A 16,427-nucleotide genomic window follows, 5' to 3' on the forward strand; every position below is an offset into this window, starting at 1 on the left:
AAGTTACCTTAAAATAAACAAATAGTACAAGCAATAAACAGTGTAGCAAATAGATAGAATCTTTTCTCCAGGGCAGGAGTGTCTGGAACTAGAGGGAAAACAGTGAAGATGACAGGGAAGAAGTTTAATGGAGGGGTGAAGGGAATGTTTTTTTCACACAGAGGGTGGTGAGTACCTGGAGTGAGCTGCCAGAGGAGGTGCCATTGGCAAATAACATTGCCACAGTTAAAAGGCATTTGGGTAGGTTCTTGGTTAGGAAAGGTAAAGGCATGAAGTGGGAAAATGCAATTAGCATACAGGCATTGGGATTGGCGATGAAGGGTCCCTTCTCTGTACTGCATGTGTGAAATCCCAGGTTGACGGCTGACAGTCCAGCACAGAACCTAAAACCTTATGGGGCAGAGGGAGGAACTCAGGGACGCCAAGACAGACCCAGGGTTTCACGTACCTCAGTTCTTCCTGCAGGGCATCCCGCTCCTGAGCTGTGGTCTCAAGAGTTGCCCTCAAGTGTGCCGTCTCGCCCCGGCTTTTCTCTTGAGTCTGCTGCAGCTCTTCCTCCAACTCGGCCACCCTTTGCCGCAGAGTCTCCAGGTCGCCGTCCAGAGACTTAGGCACAAGTGACAGCTGTCGGAACCGGAAAGAAAGGTTTATACCCACAGATGCTGGAATCTGCAGCTACACTAGTTTGTGGCAGGGGGTGGAAATTCATTCATTCATATTTTCGGGATTCAACATTGACAACTAATGACCCCTGAACTGGTACAGACGACGCCACTCCCCACTGCATTGCAGCCATTTGGAAAAGGAAATTCGCCCTTGGAAAACTCACCAAAAATTGAGATAGGGATAAAATTTACAGCCATTGAATTTATGTAAAAAAAAATGAATACATGCATTAATTTTTTCAAGTCGCATTTCTTGATACATCAGGGAGGCAGCTCCATCATGGGTTCTAGCCACCGCCACTGAGGCAGTGCCTCATGGAGATGGCATCGCTGATTAAGGACCCTCCCCATTGGGACATGCCCTCTTCTCATTAGAGGGGAGGTACAGGAAGGTGAAGATCCACATTCAGTGTTTTAGGAACAGCTTCTTCCCTTCTGCATTCAGATTTCTGAACAGTCCATGAAGCCTGAACACTACCTCCCTATTTCGTTCTCTTTTTGCACTAATTATATTTTTATAGATTTTATTGAAACTTAAAGTAATTTTTACGTATTGCGCTGTCAGTGATAATAAACCTGATTCCAATAAAAGATCAAGGTCTTACAGATTGGCTTTATTTGTCATGTGTACACTGAAACACACAATGAAATGCATCGTTTGTGTCAACGACCAACATAGTCCGAGGATGTACTGGGGGCAGCCTGATAATGTCGCCGCCCACAAATCACTAATCCTAACACCTACGACTTTGGACTGTGGGAGGAAACTGGAGCACCTGGAGGAAACCCAGCTATCATGTGGAGAACGTACAAACTCCTTACAGACAACGGCGGGAATTTAACCCAGGTCGCTGGCAGTGTAAAGCTTTACGTTGACCACCAGGTTACAGTGCCTCGCTACATGTACAGCTTGCAGAAAATCATACTGTGGACTAGCATACCTCATAAGGCAGGGGTCACCAGTCACTTGCTGGGCTATTTCAGTCAGCTATATTGTCGGCTCTGAGCAGGTTAAAAATGGTAGATTTCCACCTGAAGGACATTAGTGACAATCTGATAGTTTTCATGGCCTTGGATGTTTAGTGTCATAAGAAACTGAAACCCATCAGAGCAGCACACAGTATCCAACTCTACTAGCCGTGTTTTCTGGTTTATTAATTGGGTTTAAATTCTTTATGCAACATACATCAAAGTTGCTGGTGAACGCAGCAGGCCAGGCAGCATCTATAGGAAGAGGTACAGTCGACGTTTCAGGCCGAGACCCTTCGTCAGGACTAACTGAAGGAAGAGTGAGTAAGGGATTTATTCATGTTTTGATTGAATCTCGTTCCTTGGATCACTTCACAGATTCACTGAGTTATACAGCATGGAAACAGGTCCTTTGGCTCGACTTATCCATGCTGACCAAGATGCCTACCTACACTAATCCCATTTGCCCATATTCTGTAAACTCTTTCCTATACAGGAAGCTGGCCAAAAGTATTTTAAACACTGCAATCCTATCCACCTCCACCATTCCCTCTGCCAGCTAGTCCAGCAGTTTAACCACTGTGCCAAGCCTTACCCCTTTGACTCTGCAGGTGCGGGAGGCTCGAGGTCAGTGAATGAGAGAGTGGAAACAGACCCTTCAGCTGGGCATGTTCATGCCAACCAAGATGCTCATCTAAGCCAGTCTCATTTGCCAGCATTTGGCCCATATCCTGTAAACCTTTCCTATCCATGTCTCTGTCGATATGTCTTTTAAATGTTATTGTACCAGCCTCAAGCATTTCCTTTGGCAGCTCATAATATGTAAGGAAGAAGTTGCTCCTTGGCATGTACAAAATTGCATAATACAAAATTGAGTTTTGTGAGACAAAATGGCGTTGGTCTGGACTGTGGGAATGTTCAAAGTAAAAGGGGACCATTCCACTGTGAATGCTTTGAGAACTGGTTTACAGCCCCGAGTAGATAATATTGAAAAACATTCTTGCCGAGAAGGGGAAGGCGGTTGTGCAGGTGCAGAAACCACCAGGTTCTATGCCATGGGAAAGTACGAGGATAAAGGGTGAGGAACGGTATAAAAATGGGGCAATTTCCTTGTGTAAGGGGAAAGCTTCTCTCAAGCTGGGTTGCGACTGGTGCTAAGAGATAGAGATGAGAGATGAGAGAGACAGAGAGACATAGAGTTAGGGAGATATACTGTATATATAGGGCGCAATATATACAGATAGCGATAGAGATGGAGAGAGATGGGAGAAAGATGGTATGAGAGATGTTGGGAAAGAGAGAGATAGATACTGGAAAAGCTGTCGGATATTCGTGCCTCCCTCCAGCAGTGAGTTACTCGGTGTTTGGTTCATAAGGTTTAATTTGTTTACTTTACGATCTCATTAACCATATTTCTTTCTTTCTGTATTTTATCCTTTATATTTCTCTAATGAACTAACTTCTTCCAATCCTGAACATGTGCCCAGGGACCCCTTCGTTTGGAGGTACCTCTTGCTGCTGAATTGGAAGAGAACAAGAGACGAATTTAAAAATTATTTCTATTACCGAATACAGTGCCTATAAAAAGTATTTACCCTGCCCCCCCCAGATGTTTTCATGTTTTATTGTTTTACAACATTGAATCACAGTGGATTTAATTTGACTTTTTTGACACTGATCAACAGAAAAGGACTCCTTCCTGTCAAAGTGAAAACAGATTCTGCAAAGTGATCTACATTAATTACAAATATAAAACACAAAATAATTAATTGCCTAAGTATTCAACACCACTCCCCTTTAATGTGACATCAAATCATCACTGGAGCTGCCAAATGGTTTTAGAAGTCACACAATTAGTTAAATGGAAATCTGTTTTTGGAGACCTGTGGGCGGTCAAGTGTTTCAGTTGATTGTAGTAAAAATACACTTGTATCTGGAAGGTCTAACTGTTGGTGAGTCAGCATCCAGGCAAAAACTATGTCATCAAAAGAACACTCCAAGCAACTCCGCGAAAATGTTATTGAAAAGCACAAGTCAGGGAATGGAGACAGTTAAATCAATCATCAAGAAATGGAAAGAATAAATCTACCTAGAGCAGGCCGTCTTCAAAAACTGAGTGACCGTGCAAGAAGGGGACTAGTGAGAGAGGTCACCAAGAGACCTACGACAACTCTGGAGGAGTTACAAGCTTCAGTGGCTGAGATGAAGAGAGACTGCACACACAACAACTACTTTGCCCGGCTGCTTCACAGGTCGCAGCTTTAAGGGAGAGGGGCAAAGAGAAGGCCACCATTGAAAAAAACTCACATAAAATCTCGGCTACAATTTTCCAGAAGGCATGTGGGAGACTGAAGTCAGCTGGAAGAAGGTTCTATGGCAGATGAAACCAAAATTGGGCTTTTTGGCCATCAGACTAAACACGTAATCTAAGAACCGCACATCATCCCTACCGTGAAGCATGGTGGTTGGCTGCATCATGCTGTGGGGATGCTTCACTGCAGCAGGCCCTGGAAGACTTTTGAAGGTAGGGGGCAAACTTAATGCAGCAAGATACAGGAAACCCTGAGGAAGACCTGATGCAGTCTGCAAGAGAACTGTGACTTGGGAGAAGATTTGTTTCCCAGCCAGGCAATGACCCCAAGCATGAAGCCAAAACTACACTGGAGTGTCTTAAAAACAACAAAGTTAATGTCCTGGAGTGGGCAAGTCAGAGTCTAGACTTCAATTCAATTGACAACTTGTGGCTGGACTTGAAAAGGGCTGTTCATTCATGAATCCGATGCAATCTGACAGAGCTTGAGCAGTTTTGTAAAGCAGAATGGGGAAAAATTGCAGTGTCCAGATGTGCAAAGCTGATGGAGACCTATTCACATAGGCTAAATGCTGTAATTGCTGCTAAAAGTGCATCTACTAAATACTGACTTGAAGGGGGTGAATACTTATGCAATCAATTAGTTTGTGTTTTATATTTGTAATTAACGCAGATCACTTTGTAGAGATTTGTTTTCACTTTGACACAAAAGAGCCTTTTTTCTGTTGATCAGTGTGAAAAAAACCAAAATCCACTGTGGTTCAATGTTGTAAAACAACAAAACATGAAAACTTCCAGGGCAGTGAGGGGTGAATACTTGTTATAGATACTGTACGTGAACAACACTCGTGTGAAGAAGTTGCCCCTTAGGGTGCATTTAAATCTTCACCTGCTCATTTCAGCTATTAAGATAAAAGAAATTTGGAGCAACAGCACTGCCGGGAGTTGGTGCCGAGCATCTGCCATCCTGCTGACCTGCAAGTGGTTCTCCCTGCTTGTCTCTTCTCTCAGCCAGGCTGAGCCATCTTGCTGTTCCCTCCTTCTCAGCTCCTTTGGCTCTCCCTGCTGCTTCCCGGGCTCCTGGGGGGAGCGGTCTCCTTCCCTCACCGCATGCAACTCTCGCCGCTGGTCCTCCGTCTCGTCCCAGTGGCGATGCTGTGGCGGGGCTGCCCCCAGCCTCTGCAGCTCGGCCCTCAGCTCTCCCAGCTGCTCACCCAGACAGGCGAGCAGACGGTCCTTCTCGGCAACGGCGGCCGCCTGCCGCGCCACCCTGTCCCTCAGCAGCCCCGCCTCCAGGCAGGGTGCCTCCCAACTCTCCTCCACCCGTCTGGCCAGCTCATGGCTCGGCAGTGATCTCTCCTGTTCTGATGACCTGTGTGGGTTGGTAGACAACAGAATTTTTTCCTATTAACCAAAATAAATTTTATTCATAATTTAAAAAAATCAAGGACTAAACACTGCCACAGACATCCCACCTCTCCTGGAACTTCCGGGAGTCCCCCGCATATTAATAGTGGCTCCCTGATGCCCGCAAATTACATACAATATCACGGAAATCAATTTTTTTGAGAGCGAGCGAGAGAAAAGCAAGAGAGAGTGTGAGAGCGAGAGAGCGAGCAAGTGAGAAAGCGAGAGAGGGCGAGCGAGAGAAAGCAAGCGAGAGCACGCCATTGCAGAGTGTTCCAAAAAAAATAAAACGTACGTCAGCCCAGACTACACTAAAGTGTACCCCTGCCTAATAGGGGTCAAAATAATGACAGTGTTGCTCGCTGGACTGTTTGCAACACTGACTTTTCTATGGCCCGTGGTGGGTTAAGACTGTAAAAGATATGTTGAGGTGAGTTTAACAGATGTCATTCGTTCATTAGCATAGTTAACGTTATTTAAACCAGCTGGCTGGCTGCTAAGGAGCTACTCTGTTGCAGACATCCCACCTCTCCTGGAAGTCTCCCACAAATTGTTGGTACTACCTCCCTGAAATGAGGCAGCTTAATATTCCAGGGTTCCGATGTTTCAGATGTGATCGAGGCAGAGGAATGAAAGGTGGGGGAGTGGCATTGCTTGTTAGGGAAAATATTACAACAGTGCTCAGGCAGGACAGATTAGAGGGCTTATCTACTGAGTCCTTATGGGTGGAGCTGAGAAACAGGAAAGGTATGGCCACATTAGTGGGATTGTATTACAGACCACCCAATAGTCAAAGAGAATTGGAAGTGCAAATCTGCAGAGAGATAGCAGGCAACTGCAGGAAACATAAAGTTGTGGTGGTAGGGGATTTTAATTTTCCATATATTGATTGGGTCTCCCATACTGTTAGGGGTCTAGATGGTTTAGAGTTTGTAAAATGTGTTCAGGAAAGTTTTCTAAACCAATATATAGAGGGACCAACTAGAGGGGATGCAATATTGTTATTATAATTTCCTGTCAGGAAACGAGTTAGGACAAGTGACAGAAGTCTGTGTAGGGGAGCACTTTGGTTCCAGTGATCATAACACCATTAGTTTCAACTTGATCATGGACAAGGATAGATCTGGTCCTAGGGTTGAGGTTCTGAACTGGAAGAAGGCCAAATTTGAAGAAATGAGAAAGGATCTAAAAAGCGTGGATTGGGACAGGTTGTTCTCTGGCATGGATGTGATCGGTAGGTGGGAAGCCTTCAAAGCAGAAACTTTGAGAGTGCAGAATTTGTATGTTCCTGTCAGGATTAAAGGCAAGGTGAATAGGAATAAGGAACCTTGGTTCTCAAGGGATATTGCAACTCTGATAAAGAAGAAGAGGGAGTTGTACGACGTGTATAGGAAGCAGGGAGTAAATAAGGTGCTTGAGGAGTATAAGAAGTGCAAGAAAATACTTAAGAAAGAAATCAGGAGGGCTAAAAGAAGACATGAGGTTGCCTTGGCAGTCAAAGTGAAGGATAATCCAAAGAGCTTTTACAGGTATATTAAGACCAAAAGGATTGTAAGGGATAAAATTGGTCCTCTTGAAGATCAGAGTGGTCGGCTATGTGCAGAACCAAAGGAAATGGGGGAGATCTTAAATAGCTTTTTTGCGTCTGTGTTTACTAAGGAAACTGGCATGAAGTCTATGGAATTAAGGGAAACAAGTAGTGAGATCATGGAAACTGTACATATCGAAAAGGAGGTCCTTGCTGTCTTGAGGAAAATTAAAGTGGATAAATCCCCGGGACCTGACAGGGTGTTCCCTCGGACCTTGAAGGAGACTAGTGTTGAAATTGCAGGGGCCCTGGCAGAAATATTTAAAATGTCACTGTCTACAGGTGAGGTGCCAGAGGATTGGAGAGCGGCTCATGTTGTTCCGTTGTTTAAAAAAGGATCGAAAAGTAATCCGAGAAATTATAGGCCAGTAAGTTTAATGTCGGTAGTAGGTAAGTTATTGGAGGGAGTACTAAGAGGCAGAATCTACAAGCATTTGGATAGACTGGGACTTATCAGGGAGAGTCAACATGGCTTTGTGCGTGGTAGGTCATGTTTGACCAATCTACTGGAGTTTTTCGAGGAGGTTACCAGGAAAGTGGATGAAGGGAAGGCAGTGGATATTGTCTACATGGACTTCAGTAAGGCCTTTGACAAGGTCCTGCATGGGAGGTTAGTTAGGAAAATTCAGTCACTAGGTATACATGGAGAGGTGGTAAATTGCATTAGACATTGGCTCGATGGAAGAAGCCAGAGAGTGGTGGTAGAGAATTGCTTCTCTGAGTGGAGGCCTGTGACTAGTGGTGTGCCACAGGGATCAGTGCTGGGTCCATTGGAAGAAGCCAGAGAGTGGTGGTAGAGAATTGCTTCTCTGAGTGGAGGCCTGTGACTAGTGGTGTGCCACAGGGATCAGTGCTGGGTCCATTGTTATTTGTCATCTATATCAATGATCTGGATGATAATGTGGTAAATTGGATCAGCAAGTTTGCTGATGATACAAAGATTGGAGATGTAGTAGACAGTGAGGAAGGTTTTCAGAGCCTGCAGAGGGACTTGGACCAGCTGGAAAAATGGGCTGAAAAATAGAGGAGTTTAATACTGACAAGTGTGAGGTATTGCACGTTGGAAGGACAAACCAACATAGAACATACAGGGTTAATGGTAAGGCACTGAGGAGTGTAGTGGAACAGAGGGATCTGGGAATACAGATACAAAATTCCCTAAAAGTGGCATCACAGGTAGATAGGGTCGTAAAGAGAGCTTTTGGTACATTGGCCTTCATTAATCGAAGTATTGAGTACAAGAGCTGGAATGTTATGATGAGGTTGTATAAGGCATTGGTGAGGCCGAATCTGGAGTATTGTGTTCAGTTTTGGTCACCAAATTACAGAAAGGATATAAATAAGGTTGAAAGAGTGCAGAGAAGGTTTACAAGGATGTTGCCGGGACTTGAGAAACTCAGTTACAGAGAAAGGTTGAATAGGTTGGGACTTTATTCCCTGGAGCGTAGAAGAATGAGGGGAGATTTGATAGAGGTATATAAAATTATGATGGGTATAGATAGAGTGAATGCAAGCAGGCTTTTTCCACTGAGACAAGGGGAGAAAAAAACCCAGAGGACATGGGTTTAGGGTGAGGGGGGAAAAGTTTAAAGGGAACATTATGGGGGGCTTCTTCACACAGAGAGTGGTGGGAGTATGGAATGAGCTGCCAGACGAGGTGGTAAATGCGGGTTCTTTTTTAACATTTAAGAATAAATTGGACAGATACATGGATGGGAGGTGTAAGGAGGAATATGGTCCGTGTGCAGGTCAGTGCGACTAGGCAGAAAATGGTTCGGCACAGCCAAGAAGGGCCAAAAGGCCTGTTTCTGCGCTGTAGTTTCTATGAGTTTTTGCAGGGTGGGGTGCCTGGTGCCACTCATGTGGTCCCTTGTGGTGGTTCACTACTACAATAATTGAGGGGCTTCCTCACCCAACCTGGACCCTCCCCGTCCAGTAGAAGAAACCCAGACGTCTTTCCCCACCGACCTCACTGCACCGAGCTTCAGTTCGTCCCTCAGCACATAGTCCTGCAGCCTGGAATGTGCCAGTCAGCAGCAATCCTCCATGTACTGGAAAACCAACGAGTCTTGGCAAACCAAAGGGCGTGTTTCACTGAGTTGGTCATCTCCCAACAACACTTGACGCTCTTCTTTCTATGCGTCTCTGCGAACAGCCCCGTAGATCAGTGTCCTCCGTCACGCAGATGCTCGGGTTGAAACGTGACACAGGCCCTCGCACCTTTCTCCACATCCTCTTCGCAAACCCACAGTCCACAAAGAGGTGAGCGACCATCTCCTCCCCACTAGTCACCTCGGGGCCGCACATAGTGGGGTGATGCTCTGGGCATGCAGCACGGACCAGACTGGGAGGGCCCCTCTCACTGCCAGCCAGGCAAGGTCTTGCGCCTGTTGTTGAGATCTGATGACGATGCTTTCTGCCAAACAGTCTGTTCAGGAACCACCACACTGTGTCCATCAAGTCCTTCTGCAGGACTTTCTGTACTGACCACTACCTAACGGAGTTCTGGTCAAAGACGTTGATCTGGAAGAACTTTTCAACGAAGGACAGGTAGTGTGGCGCCATCCAGCAGGCTGGGACTTTGTGTGGCAACGGGTCAAACCCATACTTTGCAACACCGGGGACAGAAAGAACCTCAGCACATGGTGCCTTTGATCCCATGGGCTTGGAAATACAGTAGATTCCAGTTCAATGGGCCATCGGTTAATCAGGGCAGCTTCTTATTTGGGACAACTCTTAAAGAGCAAACACTACCGGAGAAAATAGCCGGGACTCCCTCTGTTTATTTGCGACACTATTGGGACAGCAGAATGTTGCCGAACAGTTCTAATTAGCATCAACTGAGTGCACTTGTGTGGCCTTTAAACATTATACTGTACTTAGAGCAAACAGTTTTTAAAATAGCATCAGTTGCACGTGCTTGCGTTATGTTATCGATTTCAGACGACAGACACCAATTCAAAAAACAGTGGTTTTTTATCAATTTGTTTTTAATTTTGACTTTTAAAGATTTCGGACCTTTGCCAAGATGCCACTAAAAGAATTGAAAATACTCCAAACTACCCTATACTGCAGCATACACTGGGTAAATTCCTCCATTGATAATTACTGTAATGGAACTAACATACAGTTTTATGGAGATACAGTAGTATTGGATGGTGCTCTAATTTGTTCTGTTTTTCATTTAAATAAATAATTTGTTACTTAGTTTAAGGTGGTTTGTCCTTCTTTATATCTTTTTAACTATTGCCATGACACTTCAGCTAATTGGGGCAGCCCTTAATTGGGCCAAAATGTATTGGTCCTGATGTGTCCCAATTAACTGGAATCCACTGTACTGAGCCTTGGTGAGTAACTGGAAGCAGTTTTTAAAAGCACACACTGTATCCAGCGGTGGACTGAATGTTTAGAGTGGTAGACAGAGGGACATTTAAGCAATTTGCTTCGTCTTGGAGGGTGTCAATCTTCCTTAGTGCATCAACGTACCTTTCCTTTTCAAATTCGCAGCAGCACCTGTTTGGTGATCCCTGCCTCCTCCTCAGACGTTCATTCTCTTGCCTCAGTTCCAGGATGTCTTTGGTAGCCTTGGACAGGGCAGCCCAGGGGTTTGAGTCCAGTGGCGGTGGGGCACGGGTTCGACTGCTGAAGTGTGATGGGGGAATCAGGTCCTCTGGCCCTGTTGACGAGAACAGGTTTACTTAGACAGCCTGCGACACACCACCAGTGGAGTAGAATCTCTTTAACCTTCTCCGAGCCTTCGCAAAATTCATCTATGATCAGCTATTTAGTAAGTTTTTCCCCTTCTAAACCTGTTTTGTTATAATGATCTTCCTTGAAACTCAGTGCTGTTAACACCTCTGACTATTCCTAAATTTGCACTTCAGCAATGGACTTAATCTTTCACGCCTTTCTCCATATTCCTGAATTTCCTACAAACTGTAGAACAACATGATCATAGCTCCTAACTCTACCATGGCTTCACTCAGGCCTTACCTTGTTTCCATTTTGTTGTACCGACCGTGTAATGCATAAGGTACAACTAATGTCAAAAAGGTTCACTGCTGATTATCACTAAGTTCAGGTTTAATTGTCATTCAACCATACATGAATACCCATCAACACAACCAAACAAAACAGCATTACTCTGGGACCAAGGTGCAAAACACAGTACCGACAGTCACACACAGCACAAAGCACATACAAGACATCAGTAAAATACAGTCACACAAAAAAACATTCCGTCCAACATTCTGAGTCCATGAATGTTGCAGCAGTGTTCAGTTGACAGTACAGCCCGTCTTCTGCCAAACAATCACAACGGAGCAGCACCGAGTCCAGCTTCAATGCCACATCACATCACATCACCTCCGGGGGAGTGTACCAACTCCAACGCCTCTCTCCTGGGCGGCTGTAAACAGGCAACACTGCAGCTTGAGGCCATTACCGTACGACGACCAAGGTCATGCAGCTCCCCCGCCATCCGCCCATAAACCAGTGAATCCGACTTACAACATTCCGCACTAACAGTGTTCAACAGGGTTTTACGACCACTCTGATCACTCGCTGTCAGACTGCACGCCGTCTACTCCGATGCCTCTCTAATGCAGGCAGCAGCAAAATCCGCACCAAGCCCAGCTCCTTCAGTTTCTCTGCCAACGAGCGAGTTGTTGATGGTACAGACCTGCAGTGTTTTAAGCTCTTAATGTCCACATGATTGACCCCATAGACGTTGCTGCAATCAAACATGTCGCCATCTTGCCTTGCTCTATTCCATCCACAAGCAAGAGAAAATCTGCAGATGCTGGACTCAGACTGTTTGTCAGAAAGTGTCATCATCACATCTATGGAAAAAGAGCAAACACGAGGAAATCTGCAGATGCTGGAAATTCAAGCTACACACACTAAATGCTGGTGGAACGCAGCAGGCCAGACAGCATCTATAGGAAGAAGTACAGTTGATGTTTCGGGCCGAGACCCTTCGTCAGTCCTACCAAAGGATTTCAGCCCAAAACATTAACTGTATTTTCTTCCATAGATGCTGCCTAGTCTGCTGAGTTCCTCCAGAATTTTGTGTGCGTTGTTCTTTTCAATATCCAGTTTGCTATGTGTAAAACCACATACGATGCCCCATAATTTGTGTCACCTATTTGTATAGCCACATACTCAGACTTCTAGCCCACAAAGCAATCTCTCAGTTATTAATGCATATCTATTTCAAATATCTATATGCCCATAGCTATCTATAGGGATAACCCAAATCTCATACATCTCAACATTTCCTCAGTATCACTCCACATTATAAACCTGCACTAAGTTGCAAACCTCTATGTGCACTGCAGACATTCTTTACAGAGCTAGTTTGCTCCTATGTCAAAACCTGCCTCTGTTTCCTATATTAGAACACAGAACAGTACAGCACAGAAAAACCATTCAGCGCACAACATTGTGCTGAGCCAATTAAATTAGTAATCAAATGTGGACGTGGACAGGATATTTCCAATAGTGGATGAATCCAGGACCAGGAGGCATATCAAAATACAACAGCATCCCTTTAGAACAGAGATGAGGAGGAATTTCTTTAGCCAGAGGGTGGTGACTCACAGAAGGCTGTGGAGACTAAGTCATCAGGTAATTCAAAGCGGAGTTTGATAGGTTCTGGAATAGTCAAAGCATCAAAGGTTACGGGGAGAAGACAGAATAGCGTTGAGAGGGAAAACAAGTCCGTCATGATCAAATGGCGGAGAAGACTTGATGGCTTAATTCTGCTCCTATACAGCGGCATGCAAAAGTTCTGTTACTGTGAATAGCTAAGCGAGTAAAAGATGAACTGATTTCCAAAAGGCATAAAGTTAAAGATGACACATTTCTTTAATATTTTAAGAAAACTTTTTTATTTTCATCTTTTACAGTTTCAAAATAACAAAGAAGGAAAAGGGCCCGAAGCAAAAATTTGGGCACCCTGCATGGGAGTACTTACCCCCTTTGGTAAACGCTTTTTGTAGCCAGCTAAGAGTCTTTCAATTCTTGTTTGGGGCATTTTTGCCCACTCTTCCTTGCAAAAGGCTTCTAGTTCAGTGAGATTCTTGGGCTGTCTTGCATGCACGGCTCTCTCGAGGTCTATCCACATATTCTCGACGATGTTTAGGTCAGGGGCCATGGCAAAACCTTTAGCTTGCACCTCTTGAGGTAGTCCATTGTGGATTTTGAGGTGTGTTTAGTTTCATTATCCTGTTGTAGAAGCCATCTTCTTTTCATCTTCGGCTTTATTACAGACGGTGTGATGTTTGCTTCCAGAATTTACTAGTACTTAATTGAATTCATTCTTCCCTCTACCAGTAAATGTTCCCCGTGCCACTGGCTGCAACACAAGCTCAAAGCATGATCAATCCACCCCCATGCTTAACAGTTGGAGAGGGGTTCTTTTCATGAAATTCTGCACCCTTTTTTTCTCCAAACATACCTTTGCTCATTGCGGCCAGAAAGTTCTATTCAAAAGGTTCAAAGGAACATCTAAACAAGCCTGATGCATTTTGGAAACAAGTCTTGTGGACTGATGAAGTTAAAATAGATGGAAACAAAAAAGTTTTCTTGCTTAAAATATTAACGAAATATGTCATCTTTAACTATATGCCTTTTAGAAATCAGGCCATCTTTCATTTGCTTAGCAATTCACAGTAACAGAAATTTTGACTAGGGGTGCCCAAACTTTTGCATGCCACTGTATCTTATGTATCTTAAACCTTTCTCCACTACATCACCAAGTCTTGCCTCGACCTCATCTAACATCAATAGAGTCTGTGTCCCTATAACAATGATTTCACAGTATTTTCCCCACACCAATTGGGCTTGTCTCCTATAAAAGTAACCTATAGTTTTGTCTCCTAACTTGGCCATCCATTAAGTCTGAACCAACCATACTCGATCGTGTCTCCCTCTGCACCAGGGAGATTCTGATCACTCCACACCAAGGATAAACCAAACACGCCGTACCGGGGACACACCGGTCACTTCGCACCGCGGATACAATGATTACTCCGTACCAAGGCTATACTGACACCAGGAAACTTGCATATCACTCGCTGTACCACAGTCCCACTTGGTACCATTCTCCTGCCCATCCACACCATTTCAGGAATCTCAACGACATGCAGGTCATTCCCCAGATCGGCTCTCCCCATCGCAGTTACATCACCGCTCTCTTGACATTTTTTATCTTTATTTTGTACCGATTTTGCCCCCGAAAGCTGCCGGTGGCTCCAGCCCTCTGCCTGGCCTCTCCGACATCGCTCTCCCGTTCCTCCTGCCGTTACTTGGTTCGTTGTTGCTCTCCCTCCAGTAATGTTTAATGGCGGTTGGCAAACGGTGCAGTACCGCCACCTACTGAGGTGGAGTGTGGAGCAAAGAATGACTGGGTTTGCCTCTCCCCTCCGCCCCTCCCGCTTCACCGAACCGCCAACTCCGCGCGTCCGGCGCCACAAACACTCCGCCGGCGGTTACATCTTTTACCGTCCGGCTGGAGAACGCCTGCCACGACCTATCAGTCCCCCCGAACATCCGGTGCTGGCACAATTCCCGCTCTGAGTGCAGTCAGTCCTTGGAGTGACAGTAACGCCGACTGCGCACATCTATATATTTGACAACAGCTTCCCCGTTTTTACAATCCCGATAAACATAATCAGTCCTGGCAAAAGGTCTTGACGCGAAAGTTGGCTGTCCATTTCCCTCCACAGATGCTGCATAACCCCGCTTAGTTCCTCACGCGTCTTTTTAAAACCAATTTTAATTGTGTATAAAATATGGGACTAACTTAATATTTCTTTGATGTGTCAAAAGGGGGCATCCATCATTAAGGTCACAAACGCACGAAATTCTGCAGATGCTGGAAATCCGAAGCAACAATACACAAAGTGCTGGGGCGACTCAGCAAGTCAGGCAGCATCTGTGGAAAAGAACCAAGAGACGATGTTTTGGACCGAGACCCTTGCTCAGGACTGGAAAGGAAGGGGGAAGACACCAGAATAAAAAGGTGGGGGGAGGGGGTGAAGGAGGAGAGCAAGAAAGTGCTAGGTGAAGCCAGGTGGGTGGGAAAAATGAAGGAATCTGAAAGGAGAGGAAAGTGGAAGGCAGAGGGGCACCAAGGGGAGGTGATAGGCAAGTGAGAAGAGGTAAGAGGCCAGAGTGGGGGAATAGAATAAGAGTAGAGAGGGAGAGATTTTTTTTACCGAAGAAGAAATTGATATTTGTGCCATCAGGTTGGAGGCTGCCCAGATAGAATACAAGGTGTTGCTCCTCCACCCTGAGGATGGCCTTATTATGGCACAAGAGGAGCCCATGGACTAACATGTGAGACTCGGAATTAAAGTGTTGGGCCACAGGGAAGTTCTGCTTTTGGCATGGGAGCGGAGGTGCTCAATGAAGTGGTCCCTCAATTTACAACAGGCCTCGCCAATGCAGAGTAGGGTGCACGGGGCATCAGATACAACAGGCAAGCCCAGCCCAGCAGATTCACAGGTGAAATGTTGCCTGTTTCTTTGTGTGCACGCTCTTCTAAGCCATTTTAGTCTATTTACAATTTGTCAGTGTGGATATGGTGGAGGATTACTAATACCCGGGGATACGAATTGATAATAAACTGGACTGGTCAAAGAACACTGAGGCTGTCTACAAGAAGGGTCAGAGCTGTCTCTATTTCCTGAGGAGACTGAGGTCCTTTAACATCTGCCGGACGATGCTGAGGATGTTCTAGGAGTCTGTGGTGGCCAGTGCTCTCATGTTTGCTGTTGTATGCTGGGGCAGCAGGCTGAGGGTAGCAGACACCAACAGAATCAACAAACTTATTCGTAAGTCTAGTGATGTTGTGGGGATGGAACTGGACTCTCTGACGGTGGTGTCTGAAAAGAGGATGCTGTCCAAGTTGCATGCCATCTTGGACAATGTCTCCCATCCACTACATAATGTACTGGTTGGGCACAGGAATACATTTAGCCAGAGACTCATTCCACCGAGATGCAACACAGAGCGTCATAGGAAGTCATTGCTGCCTGTGGCCATCAAGCTTTACAACTCCTCCCTTGGAGGGTCAGACACCCTGAGCCAACAGGCTGGTCCTGGACTTATTTCCTGGCATAATTTACATATTACTATTTAACTATTTATGGTTTTATTACTATTACTATTTTATTACTATTTAATTATTTATGGTGCAACTGTAACAAAAACCAATTTCCCCCGGGATCAATAGAGTATGACTATGACTATGACTATTTAACTATATTTTTACCTCCAAAGATGCTGCCTGGCAGGCTTACTATTTCCAGCATTTTATCTTTCTGTTTCTGGTTTCTAACAACTTGTTTGTTTGCTTTTCAATCATAATTTTATATAGTCAGGCTGTTGCTCTATTCAAATATCAATGAAAATTAAACAAACCAATTCTGATGGCGAAATAATTATTAAAATATCCTTTATTATATGATAGTCCCTCTGG

The 16,427-nt window shown here is 45.0% G+C and overlaps 1 protein-coding gene across 3 annotated transcripts in view; it reads right to left on the bottom strand.

Annotated features, from left to right (window-relative positions):
- Positions 1-14,478, bottom strand: part of cchcr1 (coiled-coil alpha-helical rod protein 1) — a 60,891-nt gene extending 46,413 nt beyond the window's left edge. For 2 of the 3 annotated variants that reach the window (XM_063047403.1, XM_063047405.1), the window contains exons 1-4: positions 14,167-14,478; positions 10,427-10,616; positions 4,921-5,317; positions 449-624 (exon numbers count right to left, since the gene is read on the bottom strand). In XM_063047403.1, coding sequence (XP_062903473.1) covers positions 449-624; positions 4,921-5,317; positions 10,427-10,616; positions 14,167-14,224 — 821 coding nt within the window. In that variant the 5' untranslated portion in view covers positions 14,225-14,478. The remainder of the gene's footprint in view (positions 1-448; positions 625-4,920; positions 5,318-10,426; positions 10,617-14,166) is intronic. The other variant, XM_063047404.1, reaches the window with a different exon arrangement.
- Between the last annotated feature and the right edge of the window lie 1,949 nt (positions 14,479-16,427).

Source organism: Mobula hypostoma, chromosome 5, assembly GCF_963921235.1.
Source record: "Mobula hypostoma chromosome 5, sMobHyp1.1, whole genome shotgun sequence".
NCBI classification, from domain to species: domain Eukaryota; kingdom Metazoa; phylum Chordata; class Chondrichthyes; order Myliobatiformes; family Myliobatidae; genus Mobula; species Mobula hypostoma.